We start from the raw sequence: 17,457 nt of genomic DNA, 5'->3' as shown, positions 1-17,457 counted from the left end.
GAGCTTGCCTGTTCTTCCTGCGACCACGTGGAATCTAGTTTTGCGAGGCAGCAATGCGTTTGATCTTTCATGGATGCCATAAGGTGTAGGAGCAGAGTTAAGCCATCTAGCCCGTTGTGTCTGCTCCACAAAGGCTTTACAGTGATTGCGAATTGCTGGCCACCGCTCCTGTTGTTGTAGGAGCGAACTCTCCCTACCTCCCCGGAGAGACGAAGTGTTGCTTTGTGGTGTGTAGTTCTGATGGACTCCGGATCAAGGACTCTTTGGAAATCTTCTGCTGTTGCTTGCATTGTGGGTGGGGGGTGGGGGGGAGTGCTTCTGCTGAACCAGAAGGCTTGCTTCCTTTCTGTACCAGTGAGGATGAGAAGAGCAGAGGTTTGAATGCTCTGGAGGGTTGGAAGATGAGGGGACGGCAAGGAGAGCCCCGTAACTGCTGAGCCCAATGGCAAGAAACTGTTGTCTCAGAGGTAAAGAAAAACCAAGTGAGAAAACACTCATCTCATGAACAATTAACCCATTCCTCCCCTCCTCCACTCTCACAAATGAAGTTGCGCTGTTGCAAACTGAAAGAAGTTGGAGTGTAAAGAGTTAATTGGCGCATTTTCAAATGCCTCCTAATTGCGAGGCTGGATGTCACACAAATTGCACTATAAATTCAGTGACGAATCTAATCGTGCTGGCAATAGGCAGTAAACTTCACATCAACTTTTTGTGCACTGTGTTTAACACCATGTCATCTTCAGATCGATCTAGCTCCATCCCATCTGGGTGCAAGGTATTTTTATCATTCCCAGATGCCCTGATGGTTGCTGAAATCGTAAGTAGCATTATTATATGATTACTGTACTTGTACTTGTCTTTGTTTGTTTTATATTTCATATTTGTGTGGGTATTCAGTGTACAGGTAATGAACACCTGGTATACATGAAGCAGAGACCCTCTCCCCAATCAAGGAGACGGTTATGGAGTCCCACTTACTTGTGTTTGGTTCCTACCCCTTGAAGCATTGCCAATCTATGTACCTGTTTAAATCTGTTTCAAGCATCTACATCTTCTCTGGCAGCTCATTTCATATATGACCATTCTTCTGTGAAAAAGTTTGCCCTCGGGACACTTCTAAATCTTTCCCCTCTCAACTTCAATCGAAACCCTTTAGTTTTAGGCTTTCCTACCCTGGGGGAAAAAAGACTCCGCATGTTCACCTTAACTATGCCCTCATACTTTTATCCAGATCTGTCAGGTCACTCCTCTTACCCCCGAGGGAAAAGCTCCCAGCCTACCCATCCTCTGCTTATAACTCCAACACTCCAATCCTGTGAAGCTTCTCTGCACACTTTACAGCTTCGTGTAGCCTAATTGCGCACAATATTGCAAGTGCAGTCTCACCCACAACCTGTTGTGTCAGTCTTCTCTGTGGAAGACACGAGCAGTACACCAGGAATTCGAGAGCGATAAGAGGCAGACATGAGGAGAGTCACTGTTACCAAGAGGAAGGTGCTTGGGAAGTTGACAGGTTCTTTAACAAAGTAACAGGCAGGATAGACAAGAGAGAGTCATTGTATGTTGGGTACTTGGATTCTTAGAAGGCATTTTACAAGGTGCCACACATGAGGCTGCTAAACAAGATATATCACAGGAGAGATGCTCGCATGGATGAAAGATTGGCTGACTGGCAGGTGGCAAAGAGTGGGAATAAAGATGGACTTTTCTTGCTGGCTGCCAGTGACTGGTGGTCTTTCGCATGAGTCGGAGGTGGGACCTCTTCTTTTCTCATTATCTGTCAATAATTTGGAAGATGGAATACAGTGGCCAAGTTTTTGGAAGATGCTAAGTTAAGTGGAGGGGCAGTAGTGTTGAGGAAGCGGGGAGTCTGCAGGAGCACGTAAACTGATTAGGAAAATGGGCAAAGAAGTGGCAGATTGAATACAGCGTAGGGGAGTGTATGGTCATGCACTTTGGTAGAAGGAATAAAGGTATAGACTACTTTCTAAACAAGGAGCAAATTCAGAAAGCAGAAGTGCAAAGGGACTTGGGAGTCCTCGTACATGATTCCCTAAAGGCTGAGTTGGTGTGAGGAAGGCAAATGCAATGTTCACATTTGTTTTGAGAGGATTAGAATATAAAAGCAAGGATGTAATGCTGTGGCTTCATAAGGTATTAGTCAGACTGCACTTGGGGTATTGTGAACAGATTAGTGCCCCTTATCTGAGAAAGGATGTGGTGGCTTTGGAGAGGGTCCAGAGAATTACCTTGTGAATGAAAGGGTTAATGTACGAGGCATGTTTGACGGCTCTGGGCCTGTACTCGCTGGAGTTTGGAAGAATGAAGATCTCATTGAAACCTATCAAATATTGAAAGGTGTAGATAGAGTGGCTGTGAAGAGGATGTTTCCTATAGTGGGGAGTCCAGGGCCTCAGAGGGCACAGTCTCAGGATATGAGGATATCCCTGAAGAACGGTGACGACTTGGAATTTCTTTAGCCAGAAGGTGCTGCATCCGTAGAAATCATTGCTGCAGACGACTGTGGAGGTCGAGTCATTGGGCATGTTTAAATGGGAGGTTGTTAAGTTCTTCATTAGTAAGGGCATCACAAGTCATGGGCAGAAGACAGGAGAATGAGGTTGAGAGGGAAAATGGATCAGCGGAGCAGACTCAATGGACCAAATGATCTAATTCTGCTCCTATGTCTTATGGTTCTATATCGTTGCAATGTGATGTCCAACACCTGAACTCGGTGTCCTGAGTGATGATTGCATGTGTGCTAAATGCCTTCTGCACCCCCATATCTACCTCTGCCTCATTATTTTCAGTGAACTATGTACCTAGGTCTCTCACCTCTACAAAGCTCTCCAGGGCCCCCCCGTTTACTGTATATGTCCGTTCAACTGGGCAAACTGAAATACTGTGATCTTGCCTGAATTACATTCCAGAGGAAGGGCAAAGAGGCATCTAGAGAAAAGGACAGCTAAACGTGAGGAGAGTGGAGGAGCCTGAGGGAAAGTAAGCATCAAAAAGGAGGTGGGAAGCAGAGGCTGCTGGAAGAGGAAGGGGGAGGGAGCCAGATAGAAAGAGAAGCTTGAGGTGGATATTTTTTGGAGGGGAGGAAGAGAGAAGCAGTAAAGAAGGGGGAAATGGTGGAGCAGCGGGAAAGCGATCTGAGTTATTTCAGTAATGAGGAATGGGTGGGGCAACGTGACTGAATGAAATGCACGTACTGCATGATAACTAGAAGCCAAAGGTCGCCACACAGTTAGAGAAGTGACATAGTGACATTAAGATTGCGCTGGTGAATCATGGCCATGTGTTGTGGGCAGCTTGCAAATCTTCTGAACACACTTCTGAACTTCTCTCACTGCAATCTGCAGCTTGTAATTGCCCTTTAAGTAACGTAATTTTGAACCATCTTAATGACCTAGGGATTTCACATTCATCTGAAGGACTCTTTGGACTTAATTCTCAACCATGCAGGGATGCCACCTTTAAGTGCAAAAATGTACATTATCACGGCCAGGAGAAAGGGAGGAGGAGAGACCTCCAGCCCAGGCTAAAGTGCTAGGGTATGAAACATTCTTTACCCAGCATCTTGTCAACAAATATACAGTCCCTGGTAAAAAAAAAGACTGAAGGTCTAAGGGCAAGGTTGTTGTACCAGAGGGAAATGAGGAATTGCTGCATCTTATGTTTCACGAGACCATAAGGTATAGGAGCAGAATTAGGCCATTTGGCCCATCAGGACTGCTCTGCCATTTCATCATGGCTGATCCAAATTTCCTTTCAGCCCCAGTTTCCTGCCTTCTTCTCGTATCCTATCAAGCCCTGACCAATCAAGAATCTGTCAGCCTCTGCCTTAAAGCATCTGTATATTCATCAGCAGGATGGCTGAGGGTGGGTGGGGAGTGGTGAGATAGACGGAATATTTATGATAACATGGAGATCAATATTGTCCAGTTAGCAATTGCTTTTGGTTCTGCCCAGTTCAAAGTTAAAAGATCGAGGTAAGTTTATTATCAAATTGTATTTACGTCATCATGTACAGTACAACCTGGAGATTTGTTTTCTTGTGGGCATACAGAGTAAATCCAAGAAACACAATAGGACAGAGAAATAACCAATGTGTAAAGGGCAACAAACTGCAAATACAAAGGAAAAAATAAATAATAATAAAAAATAAATAAACAATAAATATCAAGAGCATGAGATGAAGAGTCCTTGAAAATGAGTCCATAGCTTGTGAAAACATCTCAGTGATGATGCAAGTGAAGTTATCCTCTCTCCTTCAAGAGCTGATGGTTGAGGGCAAGTAACAGTTTCTGAACTTGGTGGTGTGAGTCCTGAGGCTCCTGGACCTTCTTCCTGATGGCAGCAGCGAGAAGAGAGCATGGCCTGGGTGGTGGGGTCCTTGATGATGGGTTCTGCTTTCCTGTGACAGTGTTACTTGTAGATGTTTCCAATGGTGGAGAAAGCTTTACCCTTGATAGACAAGGCTGTATCCACTACTTTATGTAGGTTTTTCCATTCAAGGACATTTGTGTTTCCATACGAGGCTGTGATGTAACCAGTCAATATACTTTCTACTACACATCTATACAAGTTAGTCAAAGTTTTAGAATCATGGACTGGCTCATTCTTCTCCAGTTTCCTCCTCCTGAGGTAAATAATCATCTCCCTGGTCTCACTGACATTGACTGAGAGGTTGCCGTGGCAACATTCAGCCAGATTTTCAATCTCCCTCCTATATGCTTTTTCGTCACCACATTTGACTTGTCCAACAACAGTGGTGTTGCCAGCAAACTTAAAAACAGCATTGGAGTGGGAGCCTCACAGTCACAAGTGTAAAGTGAGTAGAGTAGGGGCTAAGCACACAGCCTTGTGGTGCACTTGTGCTGATGGAGTTTATGGAGGAGATGTTGTTGCTAATCTGAACTGACTGGGGTCTGCAAGTGTGGAAATCGAGGATCCAATTGCAAAAGGACTTACTGAGGCCAAGGTTTTGAAGCTTATTGCTAGTTTTGATAGGATGATAGTATTGAATGCCGAGCTGAGTCAATAAAGAGCATCCTGATGTTTGTATCTTTGCTGTCCAGATGTTCCAGGATTGAGTGAAGAGTCAACGAAATGAATCTGCTGTAGACCTTCTGTGACGGTAGGCAAATTAGAGTGGATCCTTGTTGCCTCTCAGGCAGGAGTTAATATGTTCGGTCACCAAACTCACGAAGCACTTCATTACAGTCGATGGAAGCGCTACTGGATGAATTAGAGTTAGAAGAATGAAACATGCCAGTACTATCAAAGGAGAACACAACAATTGTTTGGATTGTGAAACATACTGGAAATGCCCAACAGAGCAGGCTTTATGTGTAGAGAGAGAAATCAATGAGCTAATGTTACAGATGGATGAAATTTAAATCTGAGCCAGCAGCTTCATCATAAACAGAAAAGTCAGCTACCTGAAAATATCATTCACCATTGGAGCCTAAGGACTATAACATGCCAAGATGGAAGATTAGGTGCTGTTCCTTAAACTTACATTACAATTGTCTAAGAGCCCAAACAAAGGAAATTGAAAATTGGAGATGAACAAGGATGTAATTGGAAGCTGAGGGCTGCCCTTCTGGACTGAATGGTGATTCTTTGCAAACGGGTCATCTTTGGTTTCTCTAGTGAGAGAACCCCGGATAGTGAGCACCAGATGCAATACAATAGGAAGAAGTGAACTGCTGCTTCACCTAGAAGGACTCTGTAGGCAATTGGTACTAGGAAGAGATGAAATAAAAGGCCAGGAGTTGCATGTGTGCAGTGATAAGGTGTACAGCTGTTGGAGTTGACGAACAATGTGTCTGATGGTAAGAGTTGTTTGAGTATAGTGGGACAGATGGTGAGGATAAGAAACAAATGCAATCCTTATTCTGACTGGAAGGAGAGGAGATAAGAGGTAGAAATAGAAAAGGTGCCGCTGAGAACTCTGTCACCTAATAGAGTCATAGAGTCATACAGAGCAGGAACGGGTCCTTAGAAGCAACTCATCAATGCCTATCAAACTGCTCATCATAGTTAATTCCATTTCCTAGCTTTGGGCCCACAATCTCTTAAACCTTTCCTCTCCAAGTTGCTGTCCAAGTACCTTTATAAAATGTCAATTTCCTCTCCTCCAAGAGGACCACAACCTTGTCATAGGGTTTGAAGGCTTGTGTGCTTGGAAGTTCCAGAAAGCTATGTTGGCTGGAATCAGGGCTTTATACCTTGGCTCTTGGTAGGGTGACCCATGCCAAACAGGTCAAAGGGTAGAGGCCAGACTAAGAGTGGTCCACTGGTCCTCCAGGTTCAGAGGATCAGCTCTGGGCTAACAACCCTGACTGGTCAACCATAACGGTTATGAAAACAGCAATAAAGAATTGTCAAACATCTGAGAGTGGCAGTATTCCTGAGTTTCCACCGGGCACTTAAATGATAGATAGCAGTGAAAACTGAGCTACTGACATGATGAAGGAGCACTGAACACTGCCAGAGATGGAGAATTTCATTGCTGTCCGAAACGCCCACAGTGTAATGGGCAGTAGCAAGTCACTTCCTCTGGCAACTCATTCCATATGTGGATCACCATCTCTGCAAAGATAGTTGCCTCTCAGTTTCCTCATTACACTCAAAGCAACTGTTAGAGAAGTTACAGGCAATCATAGCAGATATATCAGAGATGGAGAAACAGTGAGAAGGGAATGGAGTCCTTATCGGGAACAGGTTGAGGTGTGGCGTAGTGGGGATAGCAATCAGTCCACGGGCTTGTAATAATTAGCTGTTGCCAACCTTCGCCCTGAGGTGGAAACAGGAAGATATTCTGAAGGAACTGCCCATTCCACAACACCCTTGCTTGCTCTACCATTTCTATCAACCATTACCATTCTCAGGCAATCTTCTTGCCATCCAGAGACCCAAAGTGTTCTTCCATCCAAAGCAGTAACTCCGTGCACTTAACATAGAAAATAGGAGAGGAGGGCATTCAGCCCTTCCAGCTTGCTTTCTCATTCAATTTCATCATGGCTGATCCTCTATCTCAATACAACAGCTCCATCTCCTTCCCTTGGCTATTGTGTTTTGAAATTTATCTGTCAACTTCTTCAATATATTCGGTGCTTGCACTCTACATCCCTCTGTGGCAGAAAATCTCCCATGACCATTATCTTTTGAATTCTCCTAATGCCCATCTTTGATTTCTTGTCCAAAAACTAAGCTCCCCTGTTCTAGAGCTCCTGCACCTAATAACGTGGCCATGAGTGTATGTTCATGGTCTTCTGCTGCTGTAACCCATCCACTTCAAGGTTCAATGTGTTGTGTGTTTAGAGATGCTCTTCTGCACAAGACTGATGTAATGTGTGGTTATTCGAGTTACTGTCGTCTTCCTGTCAACTGGAATTAGTCTCACCATTCTCCCCTGACCAGTCTCATTAACAAGACGGTTTTGCCTACAGAACTGCCACTCACTGGATGCTTTTTGTTTTTCCTATAGTAAACTCTAGAGACTGTTGTGCATGAAATTCCCAGGAGATCAGCAGTTTTTGAGATACTCAAAACACCCCATCTGGCACCAACAATCATTACATGGTCAACTTCTCTGAGATCAGATTTCTTCCCTGTTCTGATGTGTTGTCTGAATAACACCTGAACCTCTTGACCATGTCTGCATGCTTTTATGCATTGAATTGCCACCACATGATTGTTTAATTATATATTTTCATTAACAATCTGGTGTAAATAAAATGGCCACTGAGTGTAAGTTTCAATTAGATCATATCTATTCTTCGAAACTTGAACGAATGCTACCCTAACTAACTTAATCTCATCTCATGTGTCAGCCTTTATATTGCATGTGGTGCTTATGATCTGATAATCTACATTGGAGAAAGCTAGTTGGCTGACCACTACATCAGACACCTCCACTCAGCCTATAGTGGGCTAATGAGCTAATGTTAACTGTGCTTTAATTCCCCATAATCACCCCCATTCTGACCACTCTTTCTTTGGCCTCTTAAAATGTTCCCACAAAGCACTAGAGTGGCAGAAAGCCATTGCTGCTGTTTCAGCACCGCTTCAGCGACCTGGGTTCTAGACTGATCTCCACCACTGTTTTTGTGGAGTTTGCAGGTTCTCCCTGTGACCATGCAGGCTTCCTCCAGATACTCTGGTTACCCTCTACAGCTCATAGACTTGCATCTTGGTTGGTGAACTGATCACTGTCAATTGCCCCTGGTGTTAGAGTCACAGAGTTGGGCCCTTCAGCCCAACTCATCCAGGCTGACCGAAATGCTTACCTACACTAGTTCCATTTATCATATTTGATTCATGTCTCTCTAAAGTTTCCTATCCATTTAAACATCATTATTTTTCTTGTTTCAGACCACCCGCAGTAGGAAGAAAGTTGCCCCCTCGTGCCCCTTTAATTTTTTTTTCCCTGCACGGTGAATCTGGGTGGAGCGGATGGGAACGTGGGAGAATAAAAAGTAGGATTAGTGTGAGTGGGTGCTTGATGTTGGCAGGGTCCACGTTGTGCACTTGAATGATTCACTGCTTACTGCTTCACTCTGTCCCTAGGGAACCTACACAATCACTGGAATATCGTGGAGGCACCAAAGATTGTACGAGGGGTGATTGATAAGTTCATGGCCTAAGGTAGAAGGAGATTTGTTATACAGCTCTCGTTACATGCATATGCAGTTCAACTCTTTGAGTGATTATGCAGGAAGTTTGGTTAATAACTCAACAGTTAATAACTCATCAGGGGTGATTGATAAGTTTGTGGCCTAAGGTAGAAGTAGGTGAGTTATTAACCAAACTTCCTGCATAATCACTCAAAGAGTTGAACTGCATGTGCATTTAACGAGAGCTGTATAACTCATCTCCGTCTACCTTAGGCCACGAACTTATCAATCACCCCTGCTGTGGACACTTCCTGGAGGTCCAAGATCCGTATGCTCCACGACCGCTGGACTAAGTGTGTAAATGTAGGAGGGGACTATGATGAAAAATAAATGTGCTAGGTTTTCTAAAATTGACTCCTTCTACCTTAGGCCACAAACTTATCAATCACTCCTCATACATACTGGAGTCCAGAGCAACAAATAATCTGCTGGAGGAATTCCCTGGCTTGAGGAACATCTATCTTAGGGAAGCATTGTCGTTTTGGGACTTGATACAGAGTTTTGGTCTGAAATGTCAACAATTCCCTTCCCCCAGCAGATGCTGCTTGACCTGCTGAGTTCCTCCACCACGTTTCTTGCTGCACTGGAATATCATTTGTTCATTACGTCCTGTGTCATGATGTGGCCATCACGGTCTTTCCATGACCATCATTGTCCTTGGCAATTTTTTCTACAGAAGTGGCTTGCCATTGCTTTCTTCTGGGCAGTGTCTTCACAAGACGGGTGACCCCAGCCATTACCGATACTCTTCAGAGGTTGTCTGTCTGGTGTCAGTGGTCACATAACCAGGACTTGTGTTACGCACCAACTATTCATATGACCATCCACCACTTGCTCCCGTGGCTTCACATGCTCCTGATTTGGTAGATACATCTTTACCAAAGGATGTATAAGACTCTCCTTCTCTCTGCTAGCTTGCAGGTCACCCCTTGTATGGGGGATAGACAGGTGATACACCTTTCACAAGGGTGACCTGCAGGCGAGTGGAGGGAAGGAGTGTCCCAGACCTCCTTTGGTAGAGATTATCTCCACCCTGCCGGTCCAAATGCAATACCACTTCTGTTAATAAGCTTTGAACCTATTCTTTCAACTGCAGGCACCTGCTTTGGAAAATGTGAGCCCTGAACTACTCCAGCCCTTGAGGAGATGGATTGCCTTCCATGACCCCACTGTTAATACTGAGTCTCAGCCCTTGATAATAACTGAGGTTATGTGTGTGCTACTCTGGACTGAAGTTCCACATCTAAATGTTTTGATTTGTTTTTAACTTTATAGGTTTTTGGTAGTCTGGTTTGGATCCTTGTGGCTTCTACCGATCTTCTATCCTTATATCAGGACTACCAAGGCTGGTTAATGTTTGTATCGGTCACCTGTCACGTTGTGACCACATTGTTGCTGATAATTTACATGTGTGGAGCTCAGAAACATTCGTCAGTGTGGATTACGTTGGTATGTTTTATGCATTCTACATCACACAGAAAAAATCTTGCTCAAATTGTATTTCCATAATCTGGAGAGATAAATAAAGAACAATGCTAAACTTGCTGGATGTAGTTTTATACGACAGCAAAGGACCTGCGTTACCACAAAATGGTTGATTTTAACTCCCAAGCTGTTTCCCTAAGGGAACAGAAACCTGGTTCAAAATCTCTCATAACCTGGGAGTGCTACCAGTGGCTGGAACTGATTGAAGGCTTGGTTGTCCTCTGTGGAGATGGCAAGATCTTATTTTTGATCCCATTTAGCTGTGGACCATCTTAGCTAATGTGGAGAAGAACAGAGAGAACAAAGGTCTATGTAGTGTATATAGATTTCTGTAAGGCATTTGATAAGGTTCCCCTTGCAAGGCTCCTTCAGAAAGTAAGAAGGCATAGGATCCAAAGAGACCTTGCTTTGTGGATCCAGAATAGGCTTGTCCACAGAAGGTAAAGGGTGGTTGTAGATGGTTCATATTCTATATGGAGTTCAGTGACCAGTGGTGTTTTGCAAGGATCCATTCTGGGACCCCTCCTCTTTGTGACTATTATAAATGACCTGGATGAGGAAGTAGAAGGGTGGGTTAGTAAGTTTGCTGCTAACACAAAGGTTGGGGGTGTTGTGGATAGTCTGGAGGGTTGTCGAAGGTTACAGCGGGACATCGATAGGATGCAGAACTAAGCTGAGAAGTGGCAGATGGACTTCAACCCAGGTAAGTGTGAAGTGGTTCATTTTGATAGGTCATATTTGGAGACAGAATATAATATTAATGGTAAGACTCTTGGCAGTGTTGAGGATCAGAGGGATCTTAGAGTCCGAGTCCAAAGGACACTCAAAGCTGCTGCGCAGGTTGACAGTGTTGTTAAGAAGGCATTTGGTGTGCTGACATTCGTCAACCATGGGGTTGAATTCAAGAGCCGTGAGGTAATGTTACAGCTATATAAGACCTTGGTCAGACCCCACTTGGAGTATTGTGTTCACCTCACTATAGGAAGGATGTGGATACTATAGACAGTGCAGCGGAGATTTACAAGGGTGTTGCCCGGATTGGAGGGCCTACCTTATGAAAATAGGTTGAGTGAACTTGGCCTTTTCTCCTTAGAGCGATGGAGGATGAGAGTTAGCCTGATAGAGGTGTCTAATATGATGAGGGGCATTGATTGTGTGGATAGCCAGAGGCTTTTCCCAGGGTTGAAATAGCTAACATAAGGGGGCATAGTTTTAAGGTGTTTGAAAATAGGTACCGAGGGAATGTCAGGGGTAAGTTCTTCATACAGAGAATCGTGGGAGTGTGGAATGCACTGCCAGCAGTGGTGGTGGAAGCGGAGACAATAGGGTCTTTTAAGAGACTCTTTGATAGGTACATGGACATTAGATAAATAGAGGGCCATGTGCTAGTTAAATTCTAGGCAGTTTCTAGAGTAGGTTACATGGTTGGCACAACATTGTGGGCAGAAGGGCCGTAATGTGCTGTAGAGTTCAATGTTCTATGTTCTAGATTGGCAGCAGGAGATAAGTTACAAAATGGGATAACAGAGTGAATGGAGACAATAAAAGCATTAGTGAACAACAGAAATTACCAAAGATCCACTATTGCTAGTTGATCAAATGGTTACTTCTAGTATTTTCTGTTTTATTTCAGATTCCCAGAAACTGTTATTTACCTTTTTCCTCAGTCTAGGGTTAAATATTGATCCCATTTCATAGAACTTTCTCAATGGGCAGAACAAATACTATCTGAGGCTTTGAGGAAGTTAATTGTGAAATTATTAGACTGATTAATTTCTAATTCGGTGCCACTTTTTATCTTCCAGGATGCTTTCTACCACTTTGCTGCAACTGTGCTTTACTTAAGTATTGCTGTCATGCAAGCTAGAGATACAAGAATGTATTTCATTGGTTATTCCCAGCTTGGCCTACTTGAGAAATATCAGCTCAACATTGCTGCCTCAGTAAGTAACTTTATATTTATTGAAATAATCTTACATGTGGAGCATCTACTCTGTATGGACAATCGGTATACTATTTAACAAATGGACATAGTTTTCTGGAATTTGGTGTTCACGTGTATCAAATAACCATTGGATGAGGCAGCTGTGTCCACTCAGGGGATCTGCAAACAAAAATCAGGAAATTTAGTTAGAATCCAAGGCAAAAAATATATCAGGAGATTTTCAACCACATATATTACCTAAATATTGTAGCCTGCTGAACTATATTGCTGTGTGTACTGTGGATGGAGAGTCAGAGCTTTGCAGTCGACTCTCTACATTAGCAGTGCTACAGTCGTCTAACTCTGCCAGCAAAGTGATTGAAGGGGGCTGAGGTGGGGGGGGGGGGGGGGTCATGTGCACATTTGGAATATTGTGTTCAGTTTTGGTCGTCCTGCTGTGAGAAAGGTCTCATTAAGTTGGAAAGAGTGGAGAAGAGATTTACAAGAATGTTGCCAGGACTCAAGGGACTGAGTTACGAGAGAGGCTGAGCAGGCTGGGACTTAATTCACAGGGTGTAAGAGAATAAGGGGTGATCTTACAGAGGTGTATAAAATTACGAAGGACACAGATAGGGTAAATACACAATCTTTTCCCCAGGGTTGGGGAATTAAGAACCAAAAGGCACAGGGTGAGGGTGAGAATAGGAACCTGAAGGGCAATTTCTTCACCCTGCAGGTGATTGACGCTCGACAAATATTGCAGTTACTTGGAAATCGGATACATATCTAAGTATAGATCGTTGGAAGAAAGAAATTTATGGCTGTATTCCACTTGAAAAAATTACTTATACTTTAAGAGATAAATATGAAACATTTTTGAAAATTTGGCGCCCTTATTTACAAAAGATAGGATTAAATATATAGGTGCTCCGAAGATGAAATAATTGGTTACTTGGGGAAAGAAATAAATATATATACTAAAGTTATTACGAACTCCATGGAGCATGTGGGGATCTTCCAATATCCAGGCATTCCTTTTTTTTTCTTTCTTTTTTTTCTATAGGGATGTTCGGGGGGAGGGGTTAAGGGGAGGGGGGATGGGTAACACATATTTTCTTTTTCACACACTTTTATTCTGTAACTATTTGAAAACACAATAAAAAAAGTTTTTAAAAAAACAATGATTGTTCATTCAATACACTGTTTACTTTGACTCAGTTAGCACCTGCAGCAAATAACAGGGGAACATGGGGGCAGAAGAAGACATTCAAACCAATGGATCAGTTCCACCTAATTAGTTAGAGCACAGTAGAACTTTTGGAGGGACAGATCCAACAGAGGAGTGCTACAGAGCAGATAAAGGAATGTTGCATGAATAACTTTAATGCTTGCCTTACAGATACTAGCATGTAGAAATGATAAATCTTTGGGAAATGATATCTACTTTTTGGACTTTTCACATCAGGATCATGTACTTTGTTGTTTATATTCTTGCTCCCTCTTCTGAAAGTATCTTTTCCAGGCTACAGGTCAACAGGTAACTATCGTCTCATATACCCATCGATGTGTGGATCACATATAGAATAGGACTTTATAGTCATTGCTCAAGGCAACAAGATTGTAATGCTACTCCAGTCCATGCAAAGCAGATATTTACATTGCATGTGGTATGGCTTAATTTAGAAAAAATTGCTTATTTACATGTAGCAAGTGACTTTGATATTTCCTAACACTTAGTGGCCATTGGCAAGCTGGGGTGTTGCATTATTCATCTGCACAACAGCCCCTAGGAAGAAGCTGCCTTTCAGTCTTACTGTCTTGTCTAAACTGTTTCTGTATCTCCTCCCAGATGGTAAGAGATCGAACAGACAGTGTCCGGGATGAGATGGGTCTTTAGTGATGTTACAAGCACACCGTAGGCATCGAGAGTTGTAGATGGTCTCCAGGTCTGGTAGTTGAGTCCCAGTGATGAGCTGAGACATCCTAGTCACCCACTGGAGTGCTTTGTGATCTGTCTTGCTGCAGCTCGAGTACCGCACTGTCATTCCGTATGTCAATATCCTCTCTATCACACATCAATAAGAGCCGGTCAGCCATTTATTAGCTCTCCTTCAGCTCCTCAGGTATTACAGTTGCTGTTGTGTCTTCCCTGCTATCAAGGTTGTGTTGATGGACCAAGAGAGCTCCTCGGTGACAATTTGGTGTTATCATCCATCCAGTTTAGAAAAAGTATAAGAGTTGGAGTCTTTCTACCATGGTGGGAAAGTCAGATACTAGAGAGTGGACCTCCAAGAGGACCTCAACTTCATTGTGGCCTGGAGGCTTGCGTGCCTCAGTGTCCTGGACAGCTATGCTGGCTGGAGTCAGGGCTTTATGCTTTGGTTCATGATATGGCCACCCATGCCAAACAAGTCAAAAGATGGAGGGCAGAGAATAGTGGTCTACCAGTCCTCCAGGGTTGGGGGTTCAGCTCAAGGCTAACGACCCTGAATGGTAAAACAGAACTATTATGGAAACAGCTTTGAAGAATCCATCTACATCTGAGTGGCCAAAACAGGCAGATGTAGAACCTTCATTGCTGTCCAATATTGTTCTGAGCAGTAGGTAAGTAAGAGGGTAGAGGTTTAAAGTGAGAGACAGAAAGTCTGAAGTAGCTGGATGAGGCAAGTCGTTTCACACTGAGCATGAGAAGGTGTCTGGAATGTGTTGTGGTGTAGAGCAGATACTTAATTTATATTTATTTATCTTTTTTTTATTATTTAGCGATACAGTGTGGAGTAGGTTCTTCCAGCCCTTTGAATAATCCCCCAAAAACTTGATTAACCTTAGCCTAATCACGGGACAATTTACAATGACCAATTAACCTACTAACCAGTACGTCTTTGGACTGTGGGAGGAACCTGGAACACCCAGGGGAAACCCGCGCATTCCATGGGGAGAACGTAAAATCTCTTTACGGAATGGTGCTGGGATAGAACTCCAAACTCCAGAACGCCCCGAGCTGTAATAGCATCGTGCTAACTGCCCTGCTGCCGCGTACAGGAATGTTTAAGAGACATTTGGACGGGCAGTGGAAGGAGAGAGCTCGACCACGCGCAGGCAGATGGGATTAGGTTAAATTGGCATCTTGGTTTGCACAGTCATCATGGGATGAAGAACCCGTTCCTGTGCCTTGTTGTAGAGAATTCTCTACTCAATAACTGATGGAGAAATTCTGTTCCTGCCTTCCTTGTCCGGTTTTATATTAACTGTTACGTCCGTGGCCCCCTCCTTTTTGAGAATCGCAAGATCACTATTAAGTCAGTTCAGGAGACCCAGGAAATGAGAGAAAGACATGCAGAATCCACAAAGAGTTTGGAATGTGTCCTGGCCTCCGAAAGGCGGAACCATTGATAACGGCTATTGTCTCTTGGAGACAGGATTGTGTATTGAATACTGTACGATGCATCGAAGCCCCCAGGCAATGAACCGAGGGGGGGGGGGTTGGTGGAGGAATTGCATCACCCCAACCTGATTGACATCTGAGACCCTGTGAGTCAGGATAAAAGAGGGTCTGAGGAACAGCCCCTTCAGACGCACCAGAAGAAATGCTAGAACTCCTGTAACAGCGTAACAGCGAAAGCCAGTGGAACCAGCCCACATGCGTCCTTTTCCATTTGCCTCAGAATTGGTGGGTCTTGCCACGGAAACACGGCTTTAGCTAACCTCGAAGGGGAAATCAGTCCCCCAACGACTCTCGAAGGATTGACATCATAAAAGGAATGGGCAAGTTAAACCTCCGTCTTTCTCTCCAACCAAAAAGGCTGCAGCCTACAGCTTGACTGAACTAAAGTGACTTTTATATTTCCATCGGACAATACATTATCCCCTAGACAATGATAGAGCTACTTCTTATTGATTATTATTATACCCGCGCTTTTAGATTTAGTATTGATGACGTATATTATCTGTATGTTTGCACTGATATTATTTTTGTGTATTTTATCAATAAATACTGTTAAAAATAGTACCATCAGACTTCAACGGACCTCTCTATCTTTGCTGGTAAGTGACCCAGTTACGGGGTACGTAACATAACAGATCTGGTTAGGAAGGCATTGGTGGTATTCATGCTGATTGCATCATAGGTGAGCCCACTCTGGCCTCTGACCTCTGTGCCTGTGTAGAAAGGTTACCAGATAGCAATGAGTGGAAGTTGAAATTTTGGTTTGGATATTCTCTCCTTGCTTCAGCTGAAATGGTGCTTTCAGAAGAGGGCTGAAAGTTTGCACTCTTGAGGCTTGGCTCCCGCCTGGCCACAAATGCCAATCTCTTCTGGGTTCTCCTGTGTTGGTAGATATTTCATGAAATTTTCTGAGACCATAATTTGGTCTGCATATATTTTTGGAGTGACACTGGATAAATATTTTCATTAACATATTATATTCTGACGAAACGCTTGTGTGTCTGAACTGAAATATGCTTTTTGATTATGTGTTTTACACCTTGTGTTTTCACACGTTTTTTTCTGTTGCTGTTTTCATGGTTTATTTTTACGTGCTTTGGGGAATGGTGTGGGGGGGTTGGATGTTTTTTTCCATGGTTCTTCTTTGTTTCATGGCTGTCTGTGGGAAGATGAATCTCAGGGTTGTATACTGAAGACATACTTTGATAATAAATGTCCTTTGAATCCTGTTGTTTCAGGTGTTTGCATTCATAGCCACCTTACTTTACGCAGTGCACGCGATCGGCTCGATGGTGAGATGGAAGCGATCGTCCTGAACAAGACAGCAACAACTGTCAATGACTTATTGAAATAAAATTGTCCCCTTCCCAAAATTGATGGTACTCCCCTTCACATTGATTTGCATCCTTTGTTAATCAGCCATAATTACATTGAAAAATACCCAATTTGTTAATCAGCCATAATTACATTGAAAAATACCCAATTTGTTAACCAGTAGAACAAAATGTATATAATGCACAATTAATGTGTAAATGGTATGAATACTGTAGGTTTCATGTCCCATGGACAGCTCATAACACATTTAAAAGTAATATCTTAATAAAGCCTGGAAGAAAAGCAAGAGATCGTACGAGTCATTTTAAAGTTGTTGCAATCATTTCCAAAATTTTTGCATGAATGAGCTATTTGAGAATATGAAAAATTAACAGTTTAGCTTCGGCGACTGGAAGGGTGAACTGATAAACTTGATCAATTTTCCAGCCAGAGTTGGTACTTAGAAAAAGAACCTGAACTTCAGTCGGGGAAGGCCACCTGAACACGGAGCTGCCTGGACAACCCTTTCAATCTATCACATTTCAGAGATGCCTGAGTGCCAGGGTCAGAGACATCTCGTATCGGGTCCACAACATTCT

The 17,457-nt window shown here is 43.3% G+C and overlaps 1 protein-coding gene across 1 annotated transcript; it reads left to right on the top strand.

Annotated features, from left to right (window-relative positions):
- Positions 1–708: 708 nt before the first annotated feature.
- Positions 709–17,148, top strand: LOC140732761 (myelin and lymphocyte protein-like). Its single transcript, XM_073055419.1, has 4 exons — positions 709–775; positions 9,966–10,139; positions 11,981–12,118; positions 16,783–17,148. Exons 1-4 carry the CDS (start codon positions 731–733, stop codon positions 16,858–16,860), a joined length of 435 nt encoding a protein of 144 aa, XP_072911520.1. The 5' UTR covers positions 709–730; the 3' UTR covers positions 16,861–17,148.
- Positions 17,149–17,457: the final 309 nt, after the last annotated feature.

Source organism: Hemitrygon akajei, chromosome 9 (genome assembly GCF_048418815.1).
Source record: "Hemitrygon akajei chromosome 9, sHemAka1.3, whole genome shotgun sequence".
In the NCBI taxonomy this organism is placed as follows: domain Eukaryota; kingdom Metazoa; phylum Chordata; class Chondrichthyes; order Myliobatiformes; family Dasyatidae; genus Hemitrygon; species Hemitrygon akajei.
This window is presented reverse-complemented; position numbering and strand designations above follow the sequence as displayed.

Excerpts from the sequence above, each read along its gene's own strand:
- LOC140732761 (XM_073055419.1), top strand. The coding sequence starts at position 731 with ATGTCATCTTCAGATCGATCTAGCTCCATCCCATCTGGGTGCAAG. Across the intron at positions 10,140-11,980 it reads CGTCAGTGTGGATTACGTTG|GATGCTTTCTACCACTTTGC; the intron begins GTATGTTTTATG and ends TTTATCTTCCAG. Across the intron at positions 12,119-16,782 it reads AGCTCAACATTGCTGCCTCA|GTGTTTGCATTCATAGCCAC; the intron begins GTAAGTAACTTT and ends CTGTTGTTTCAG.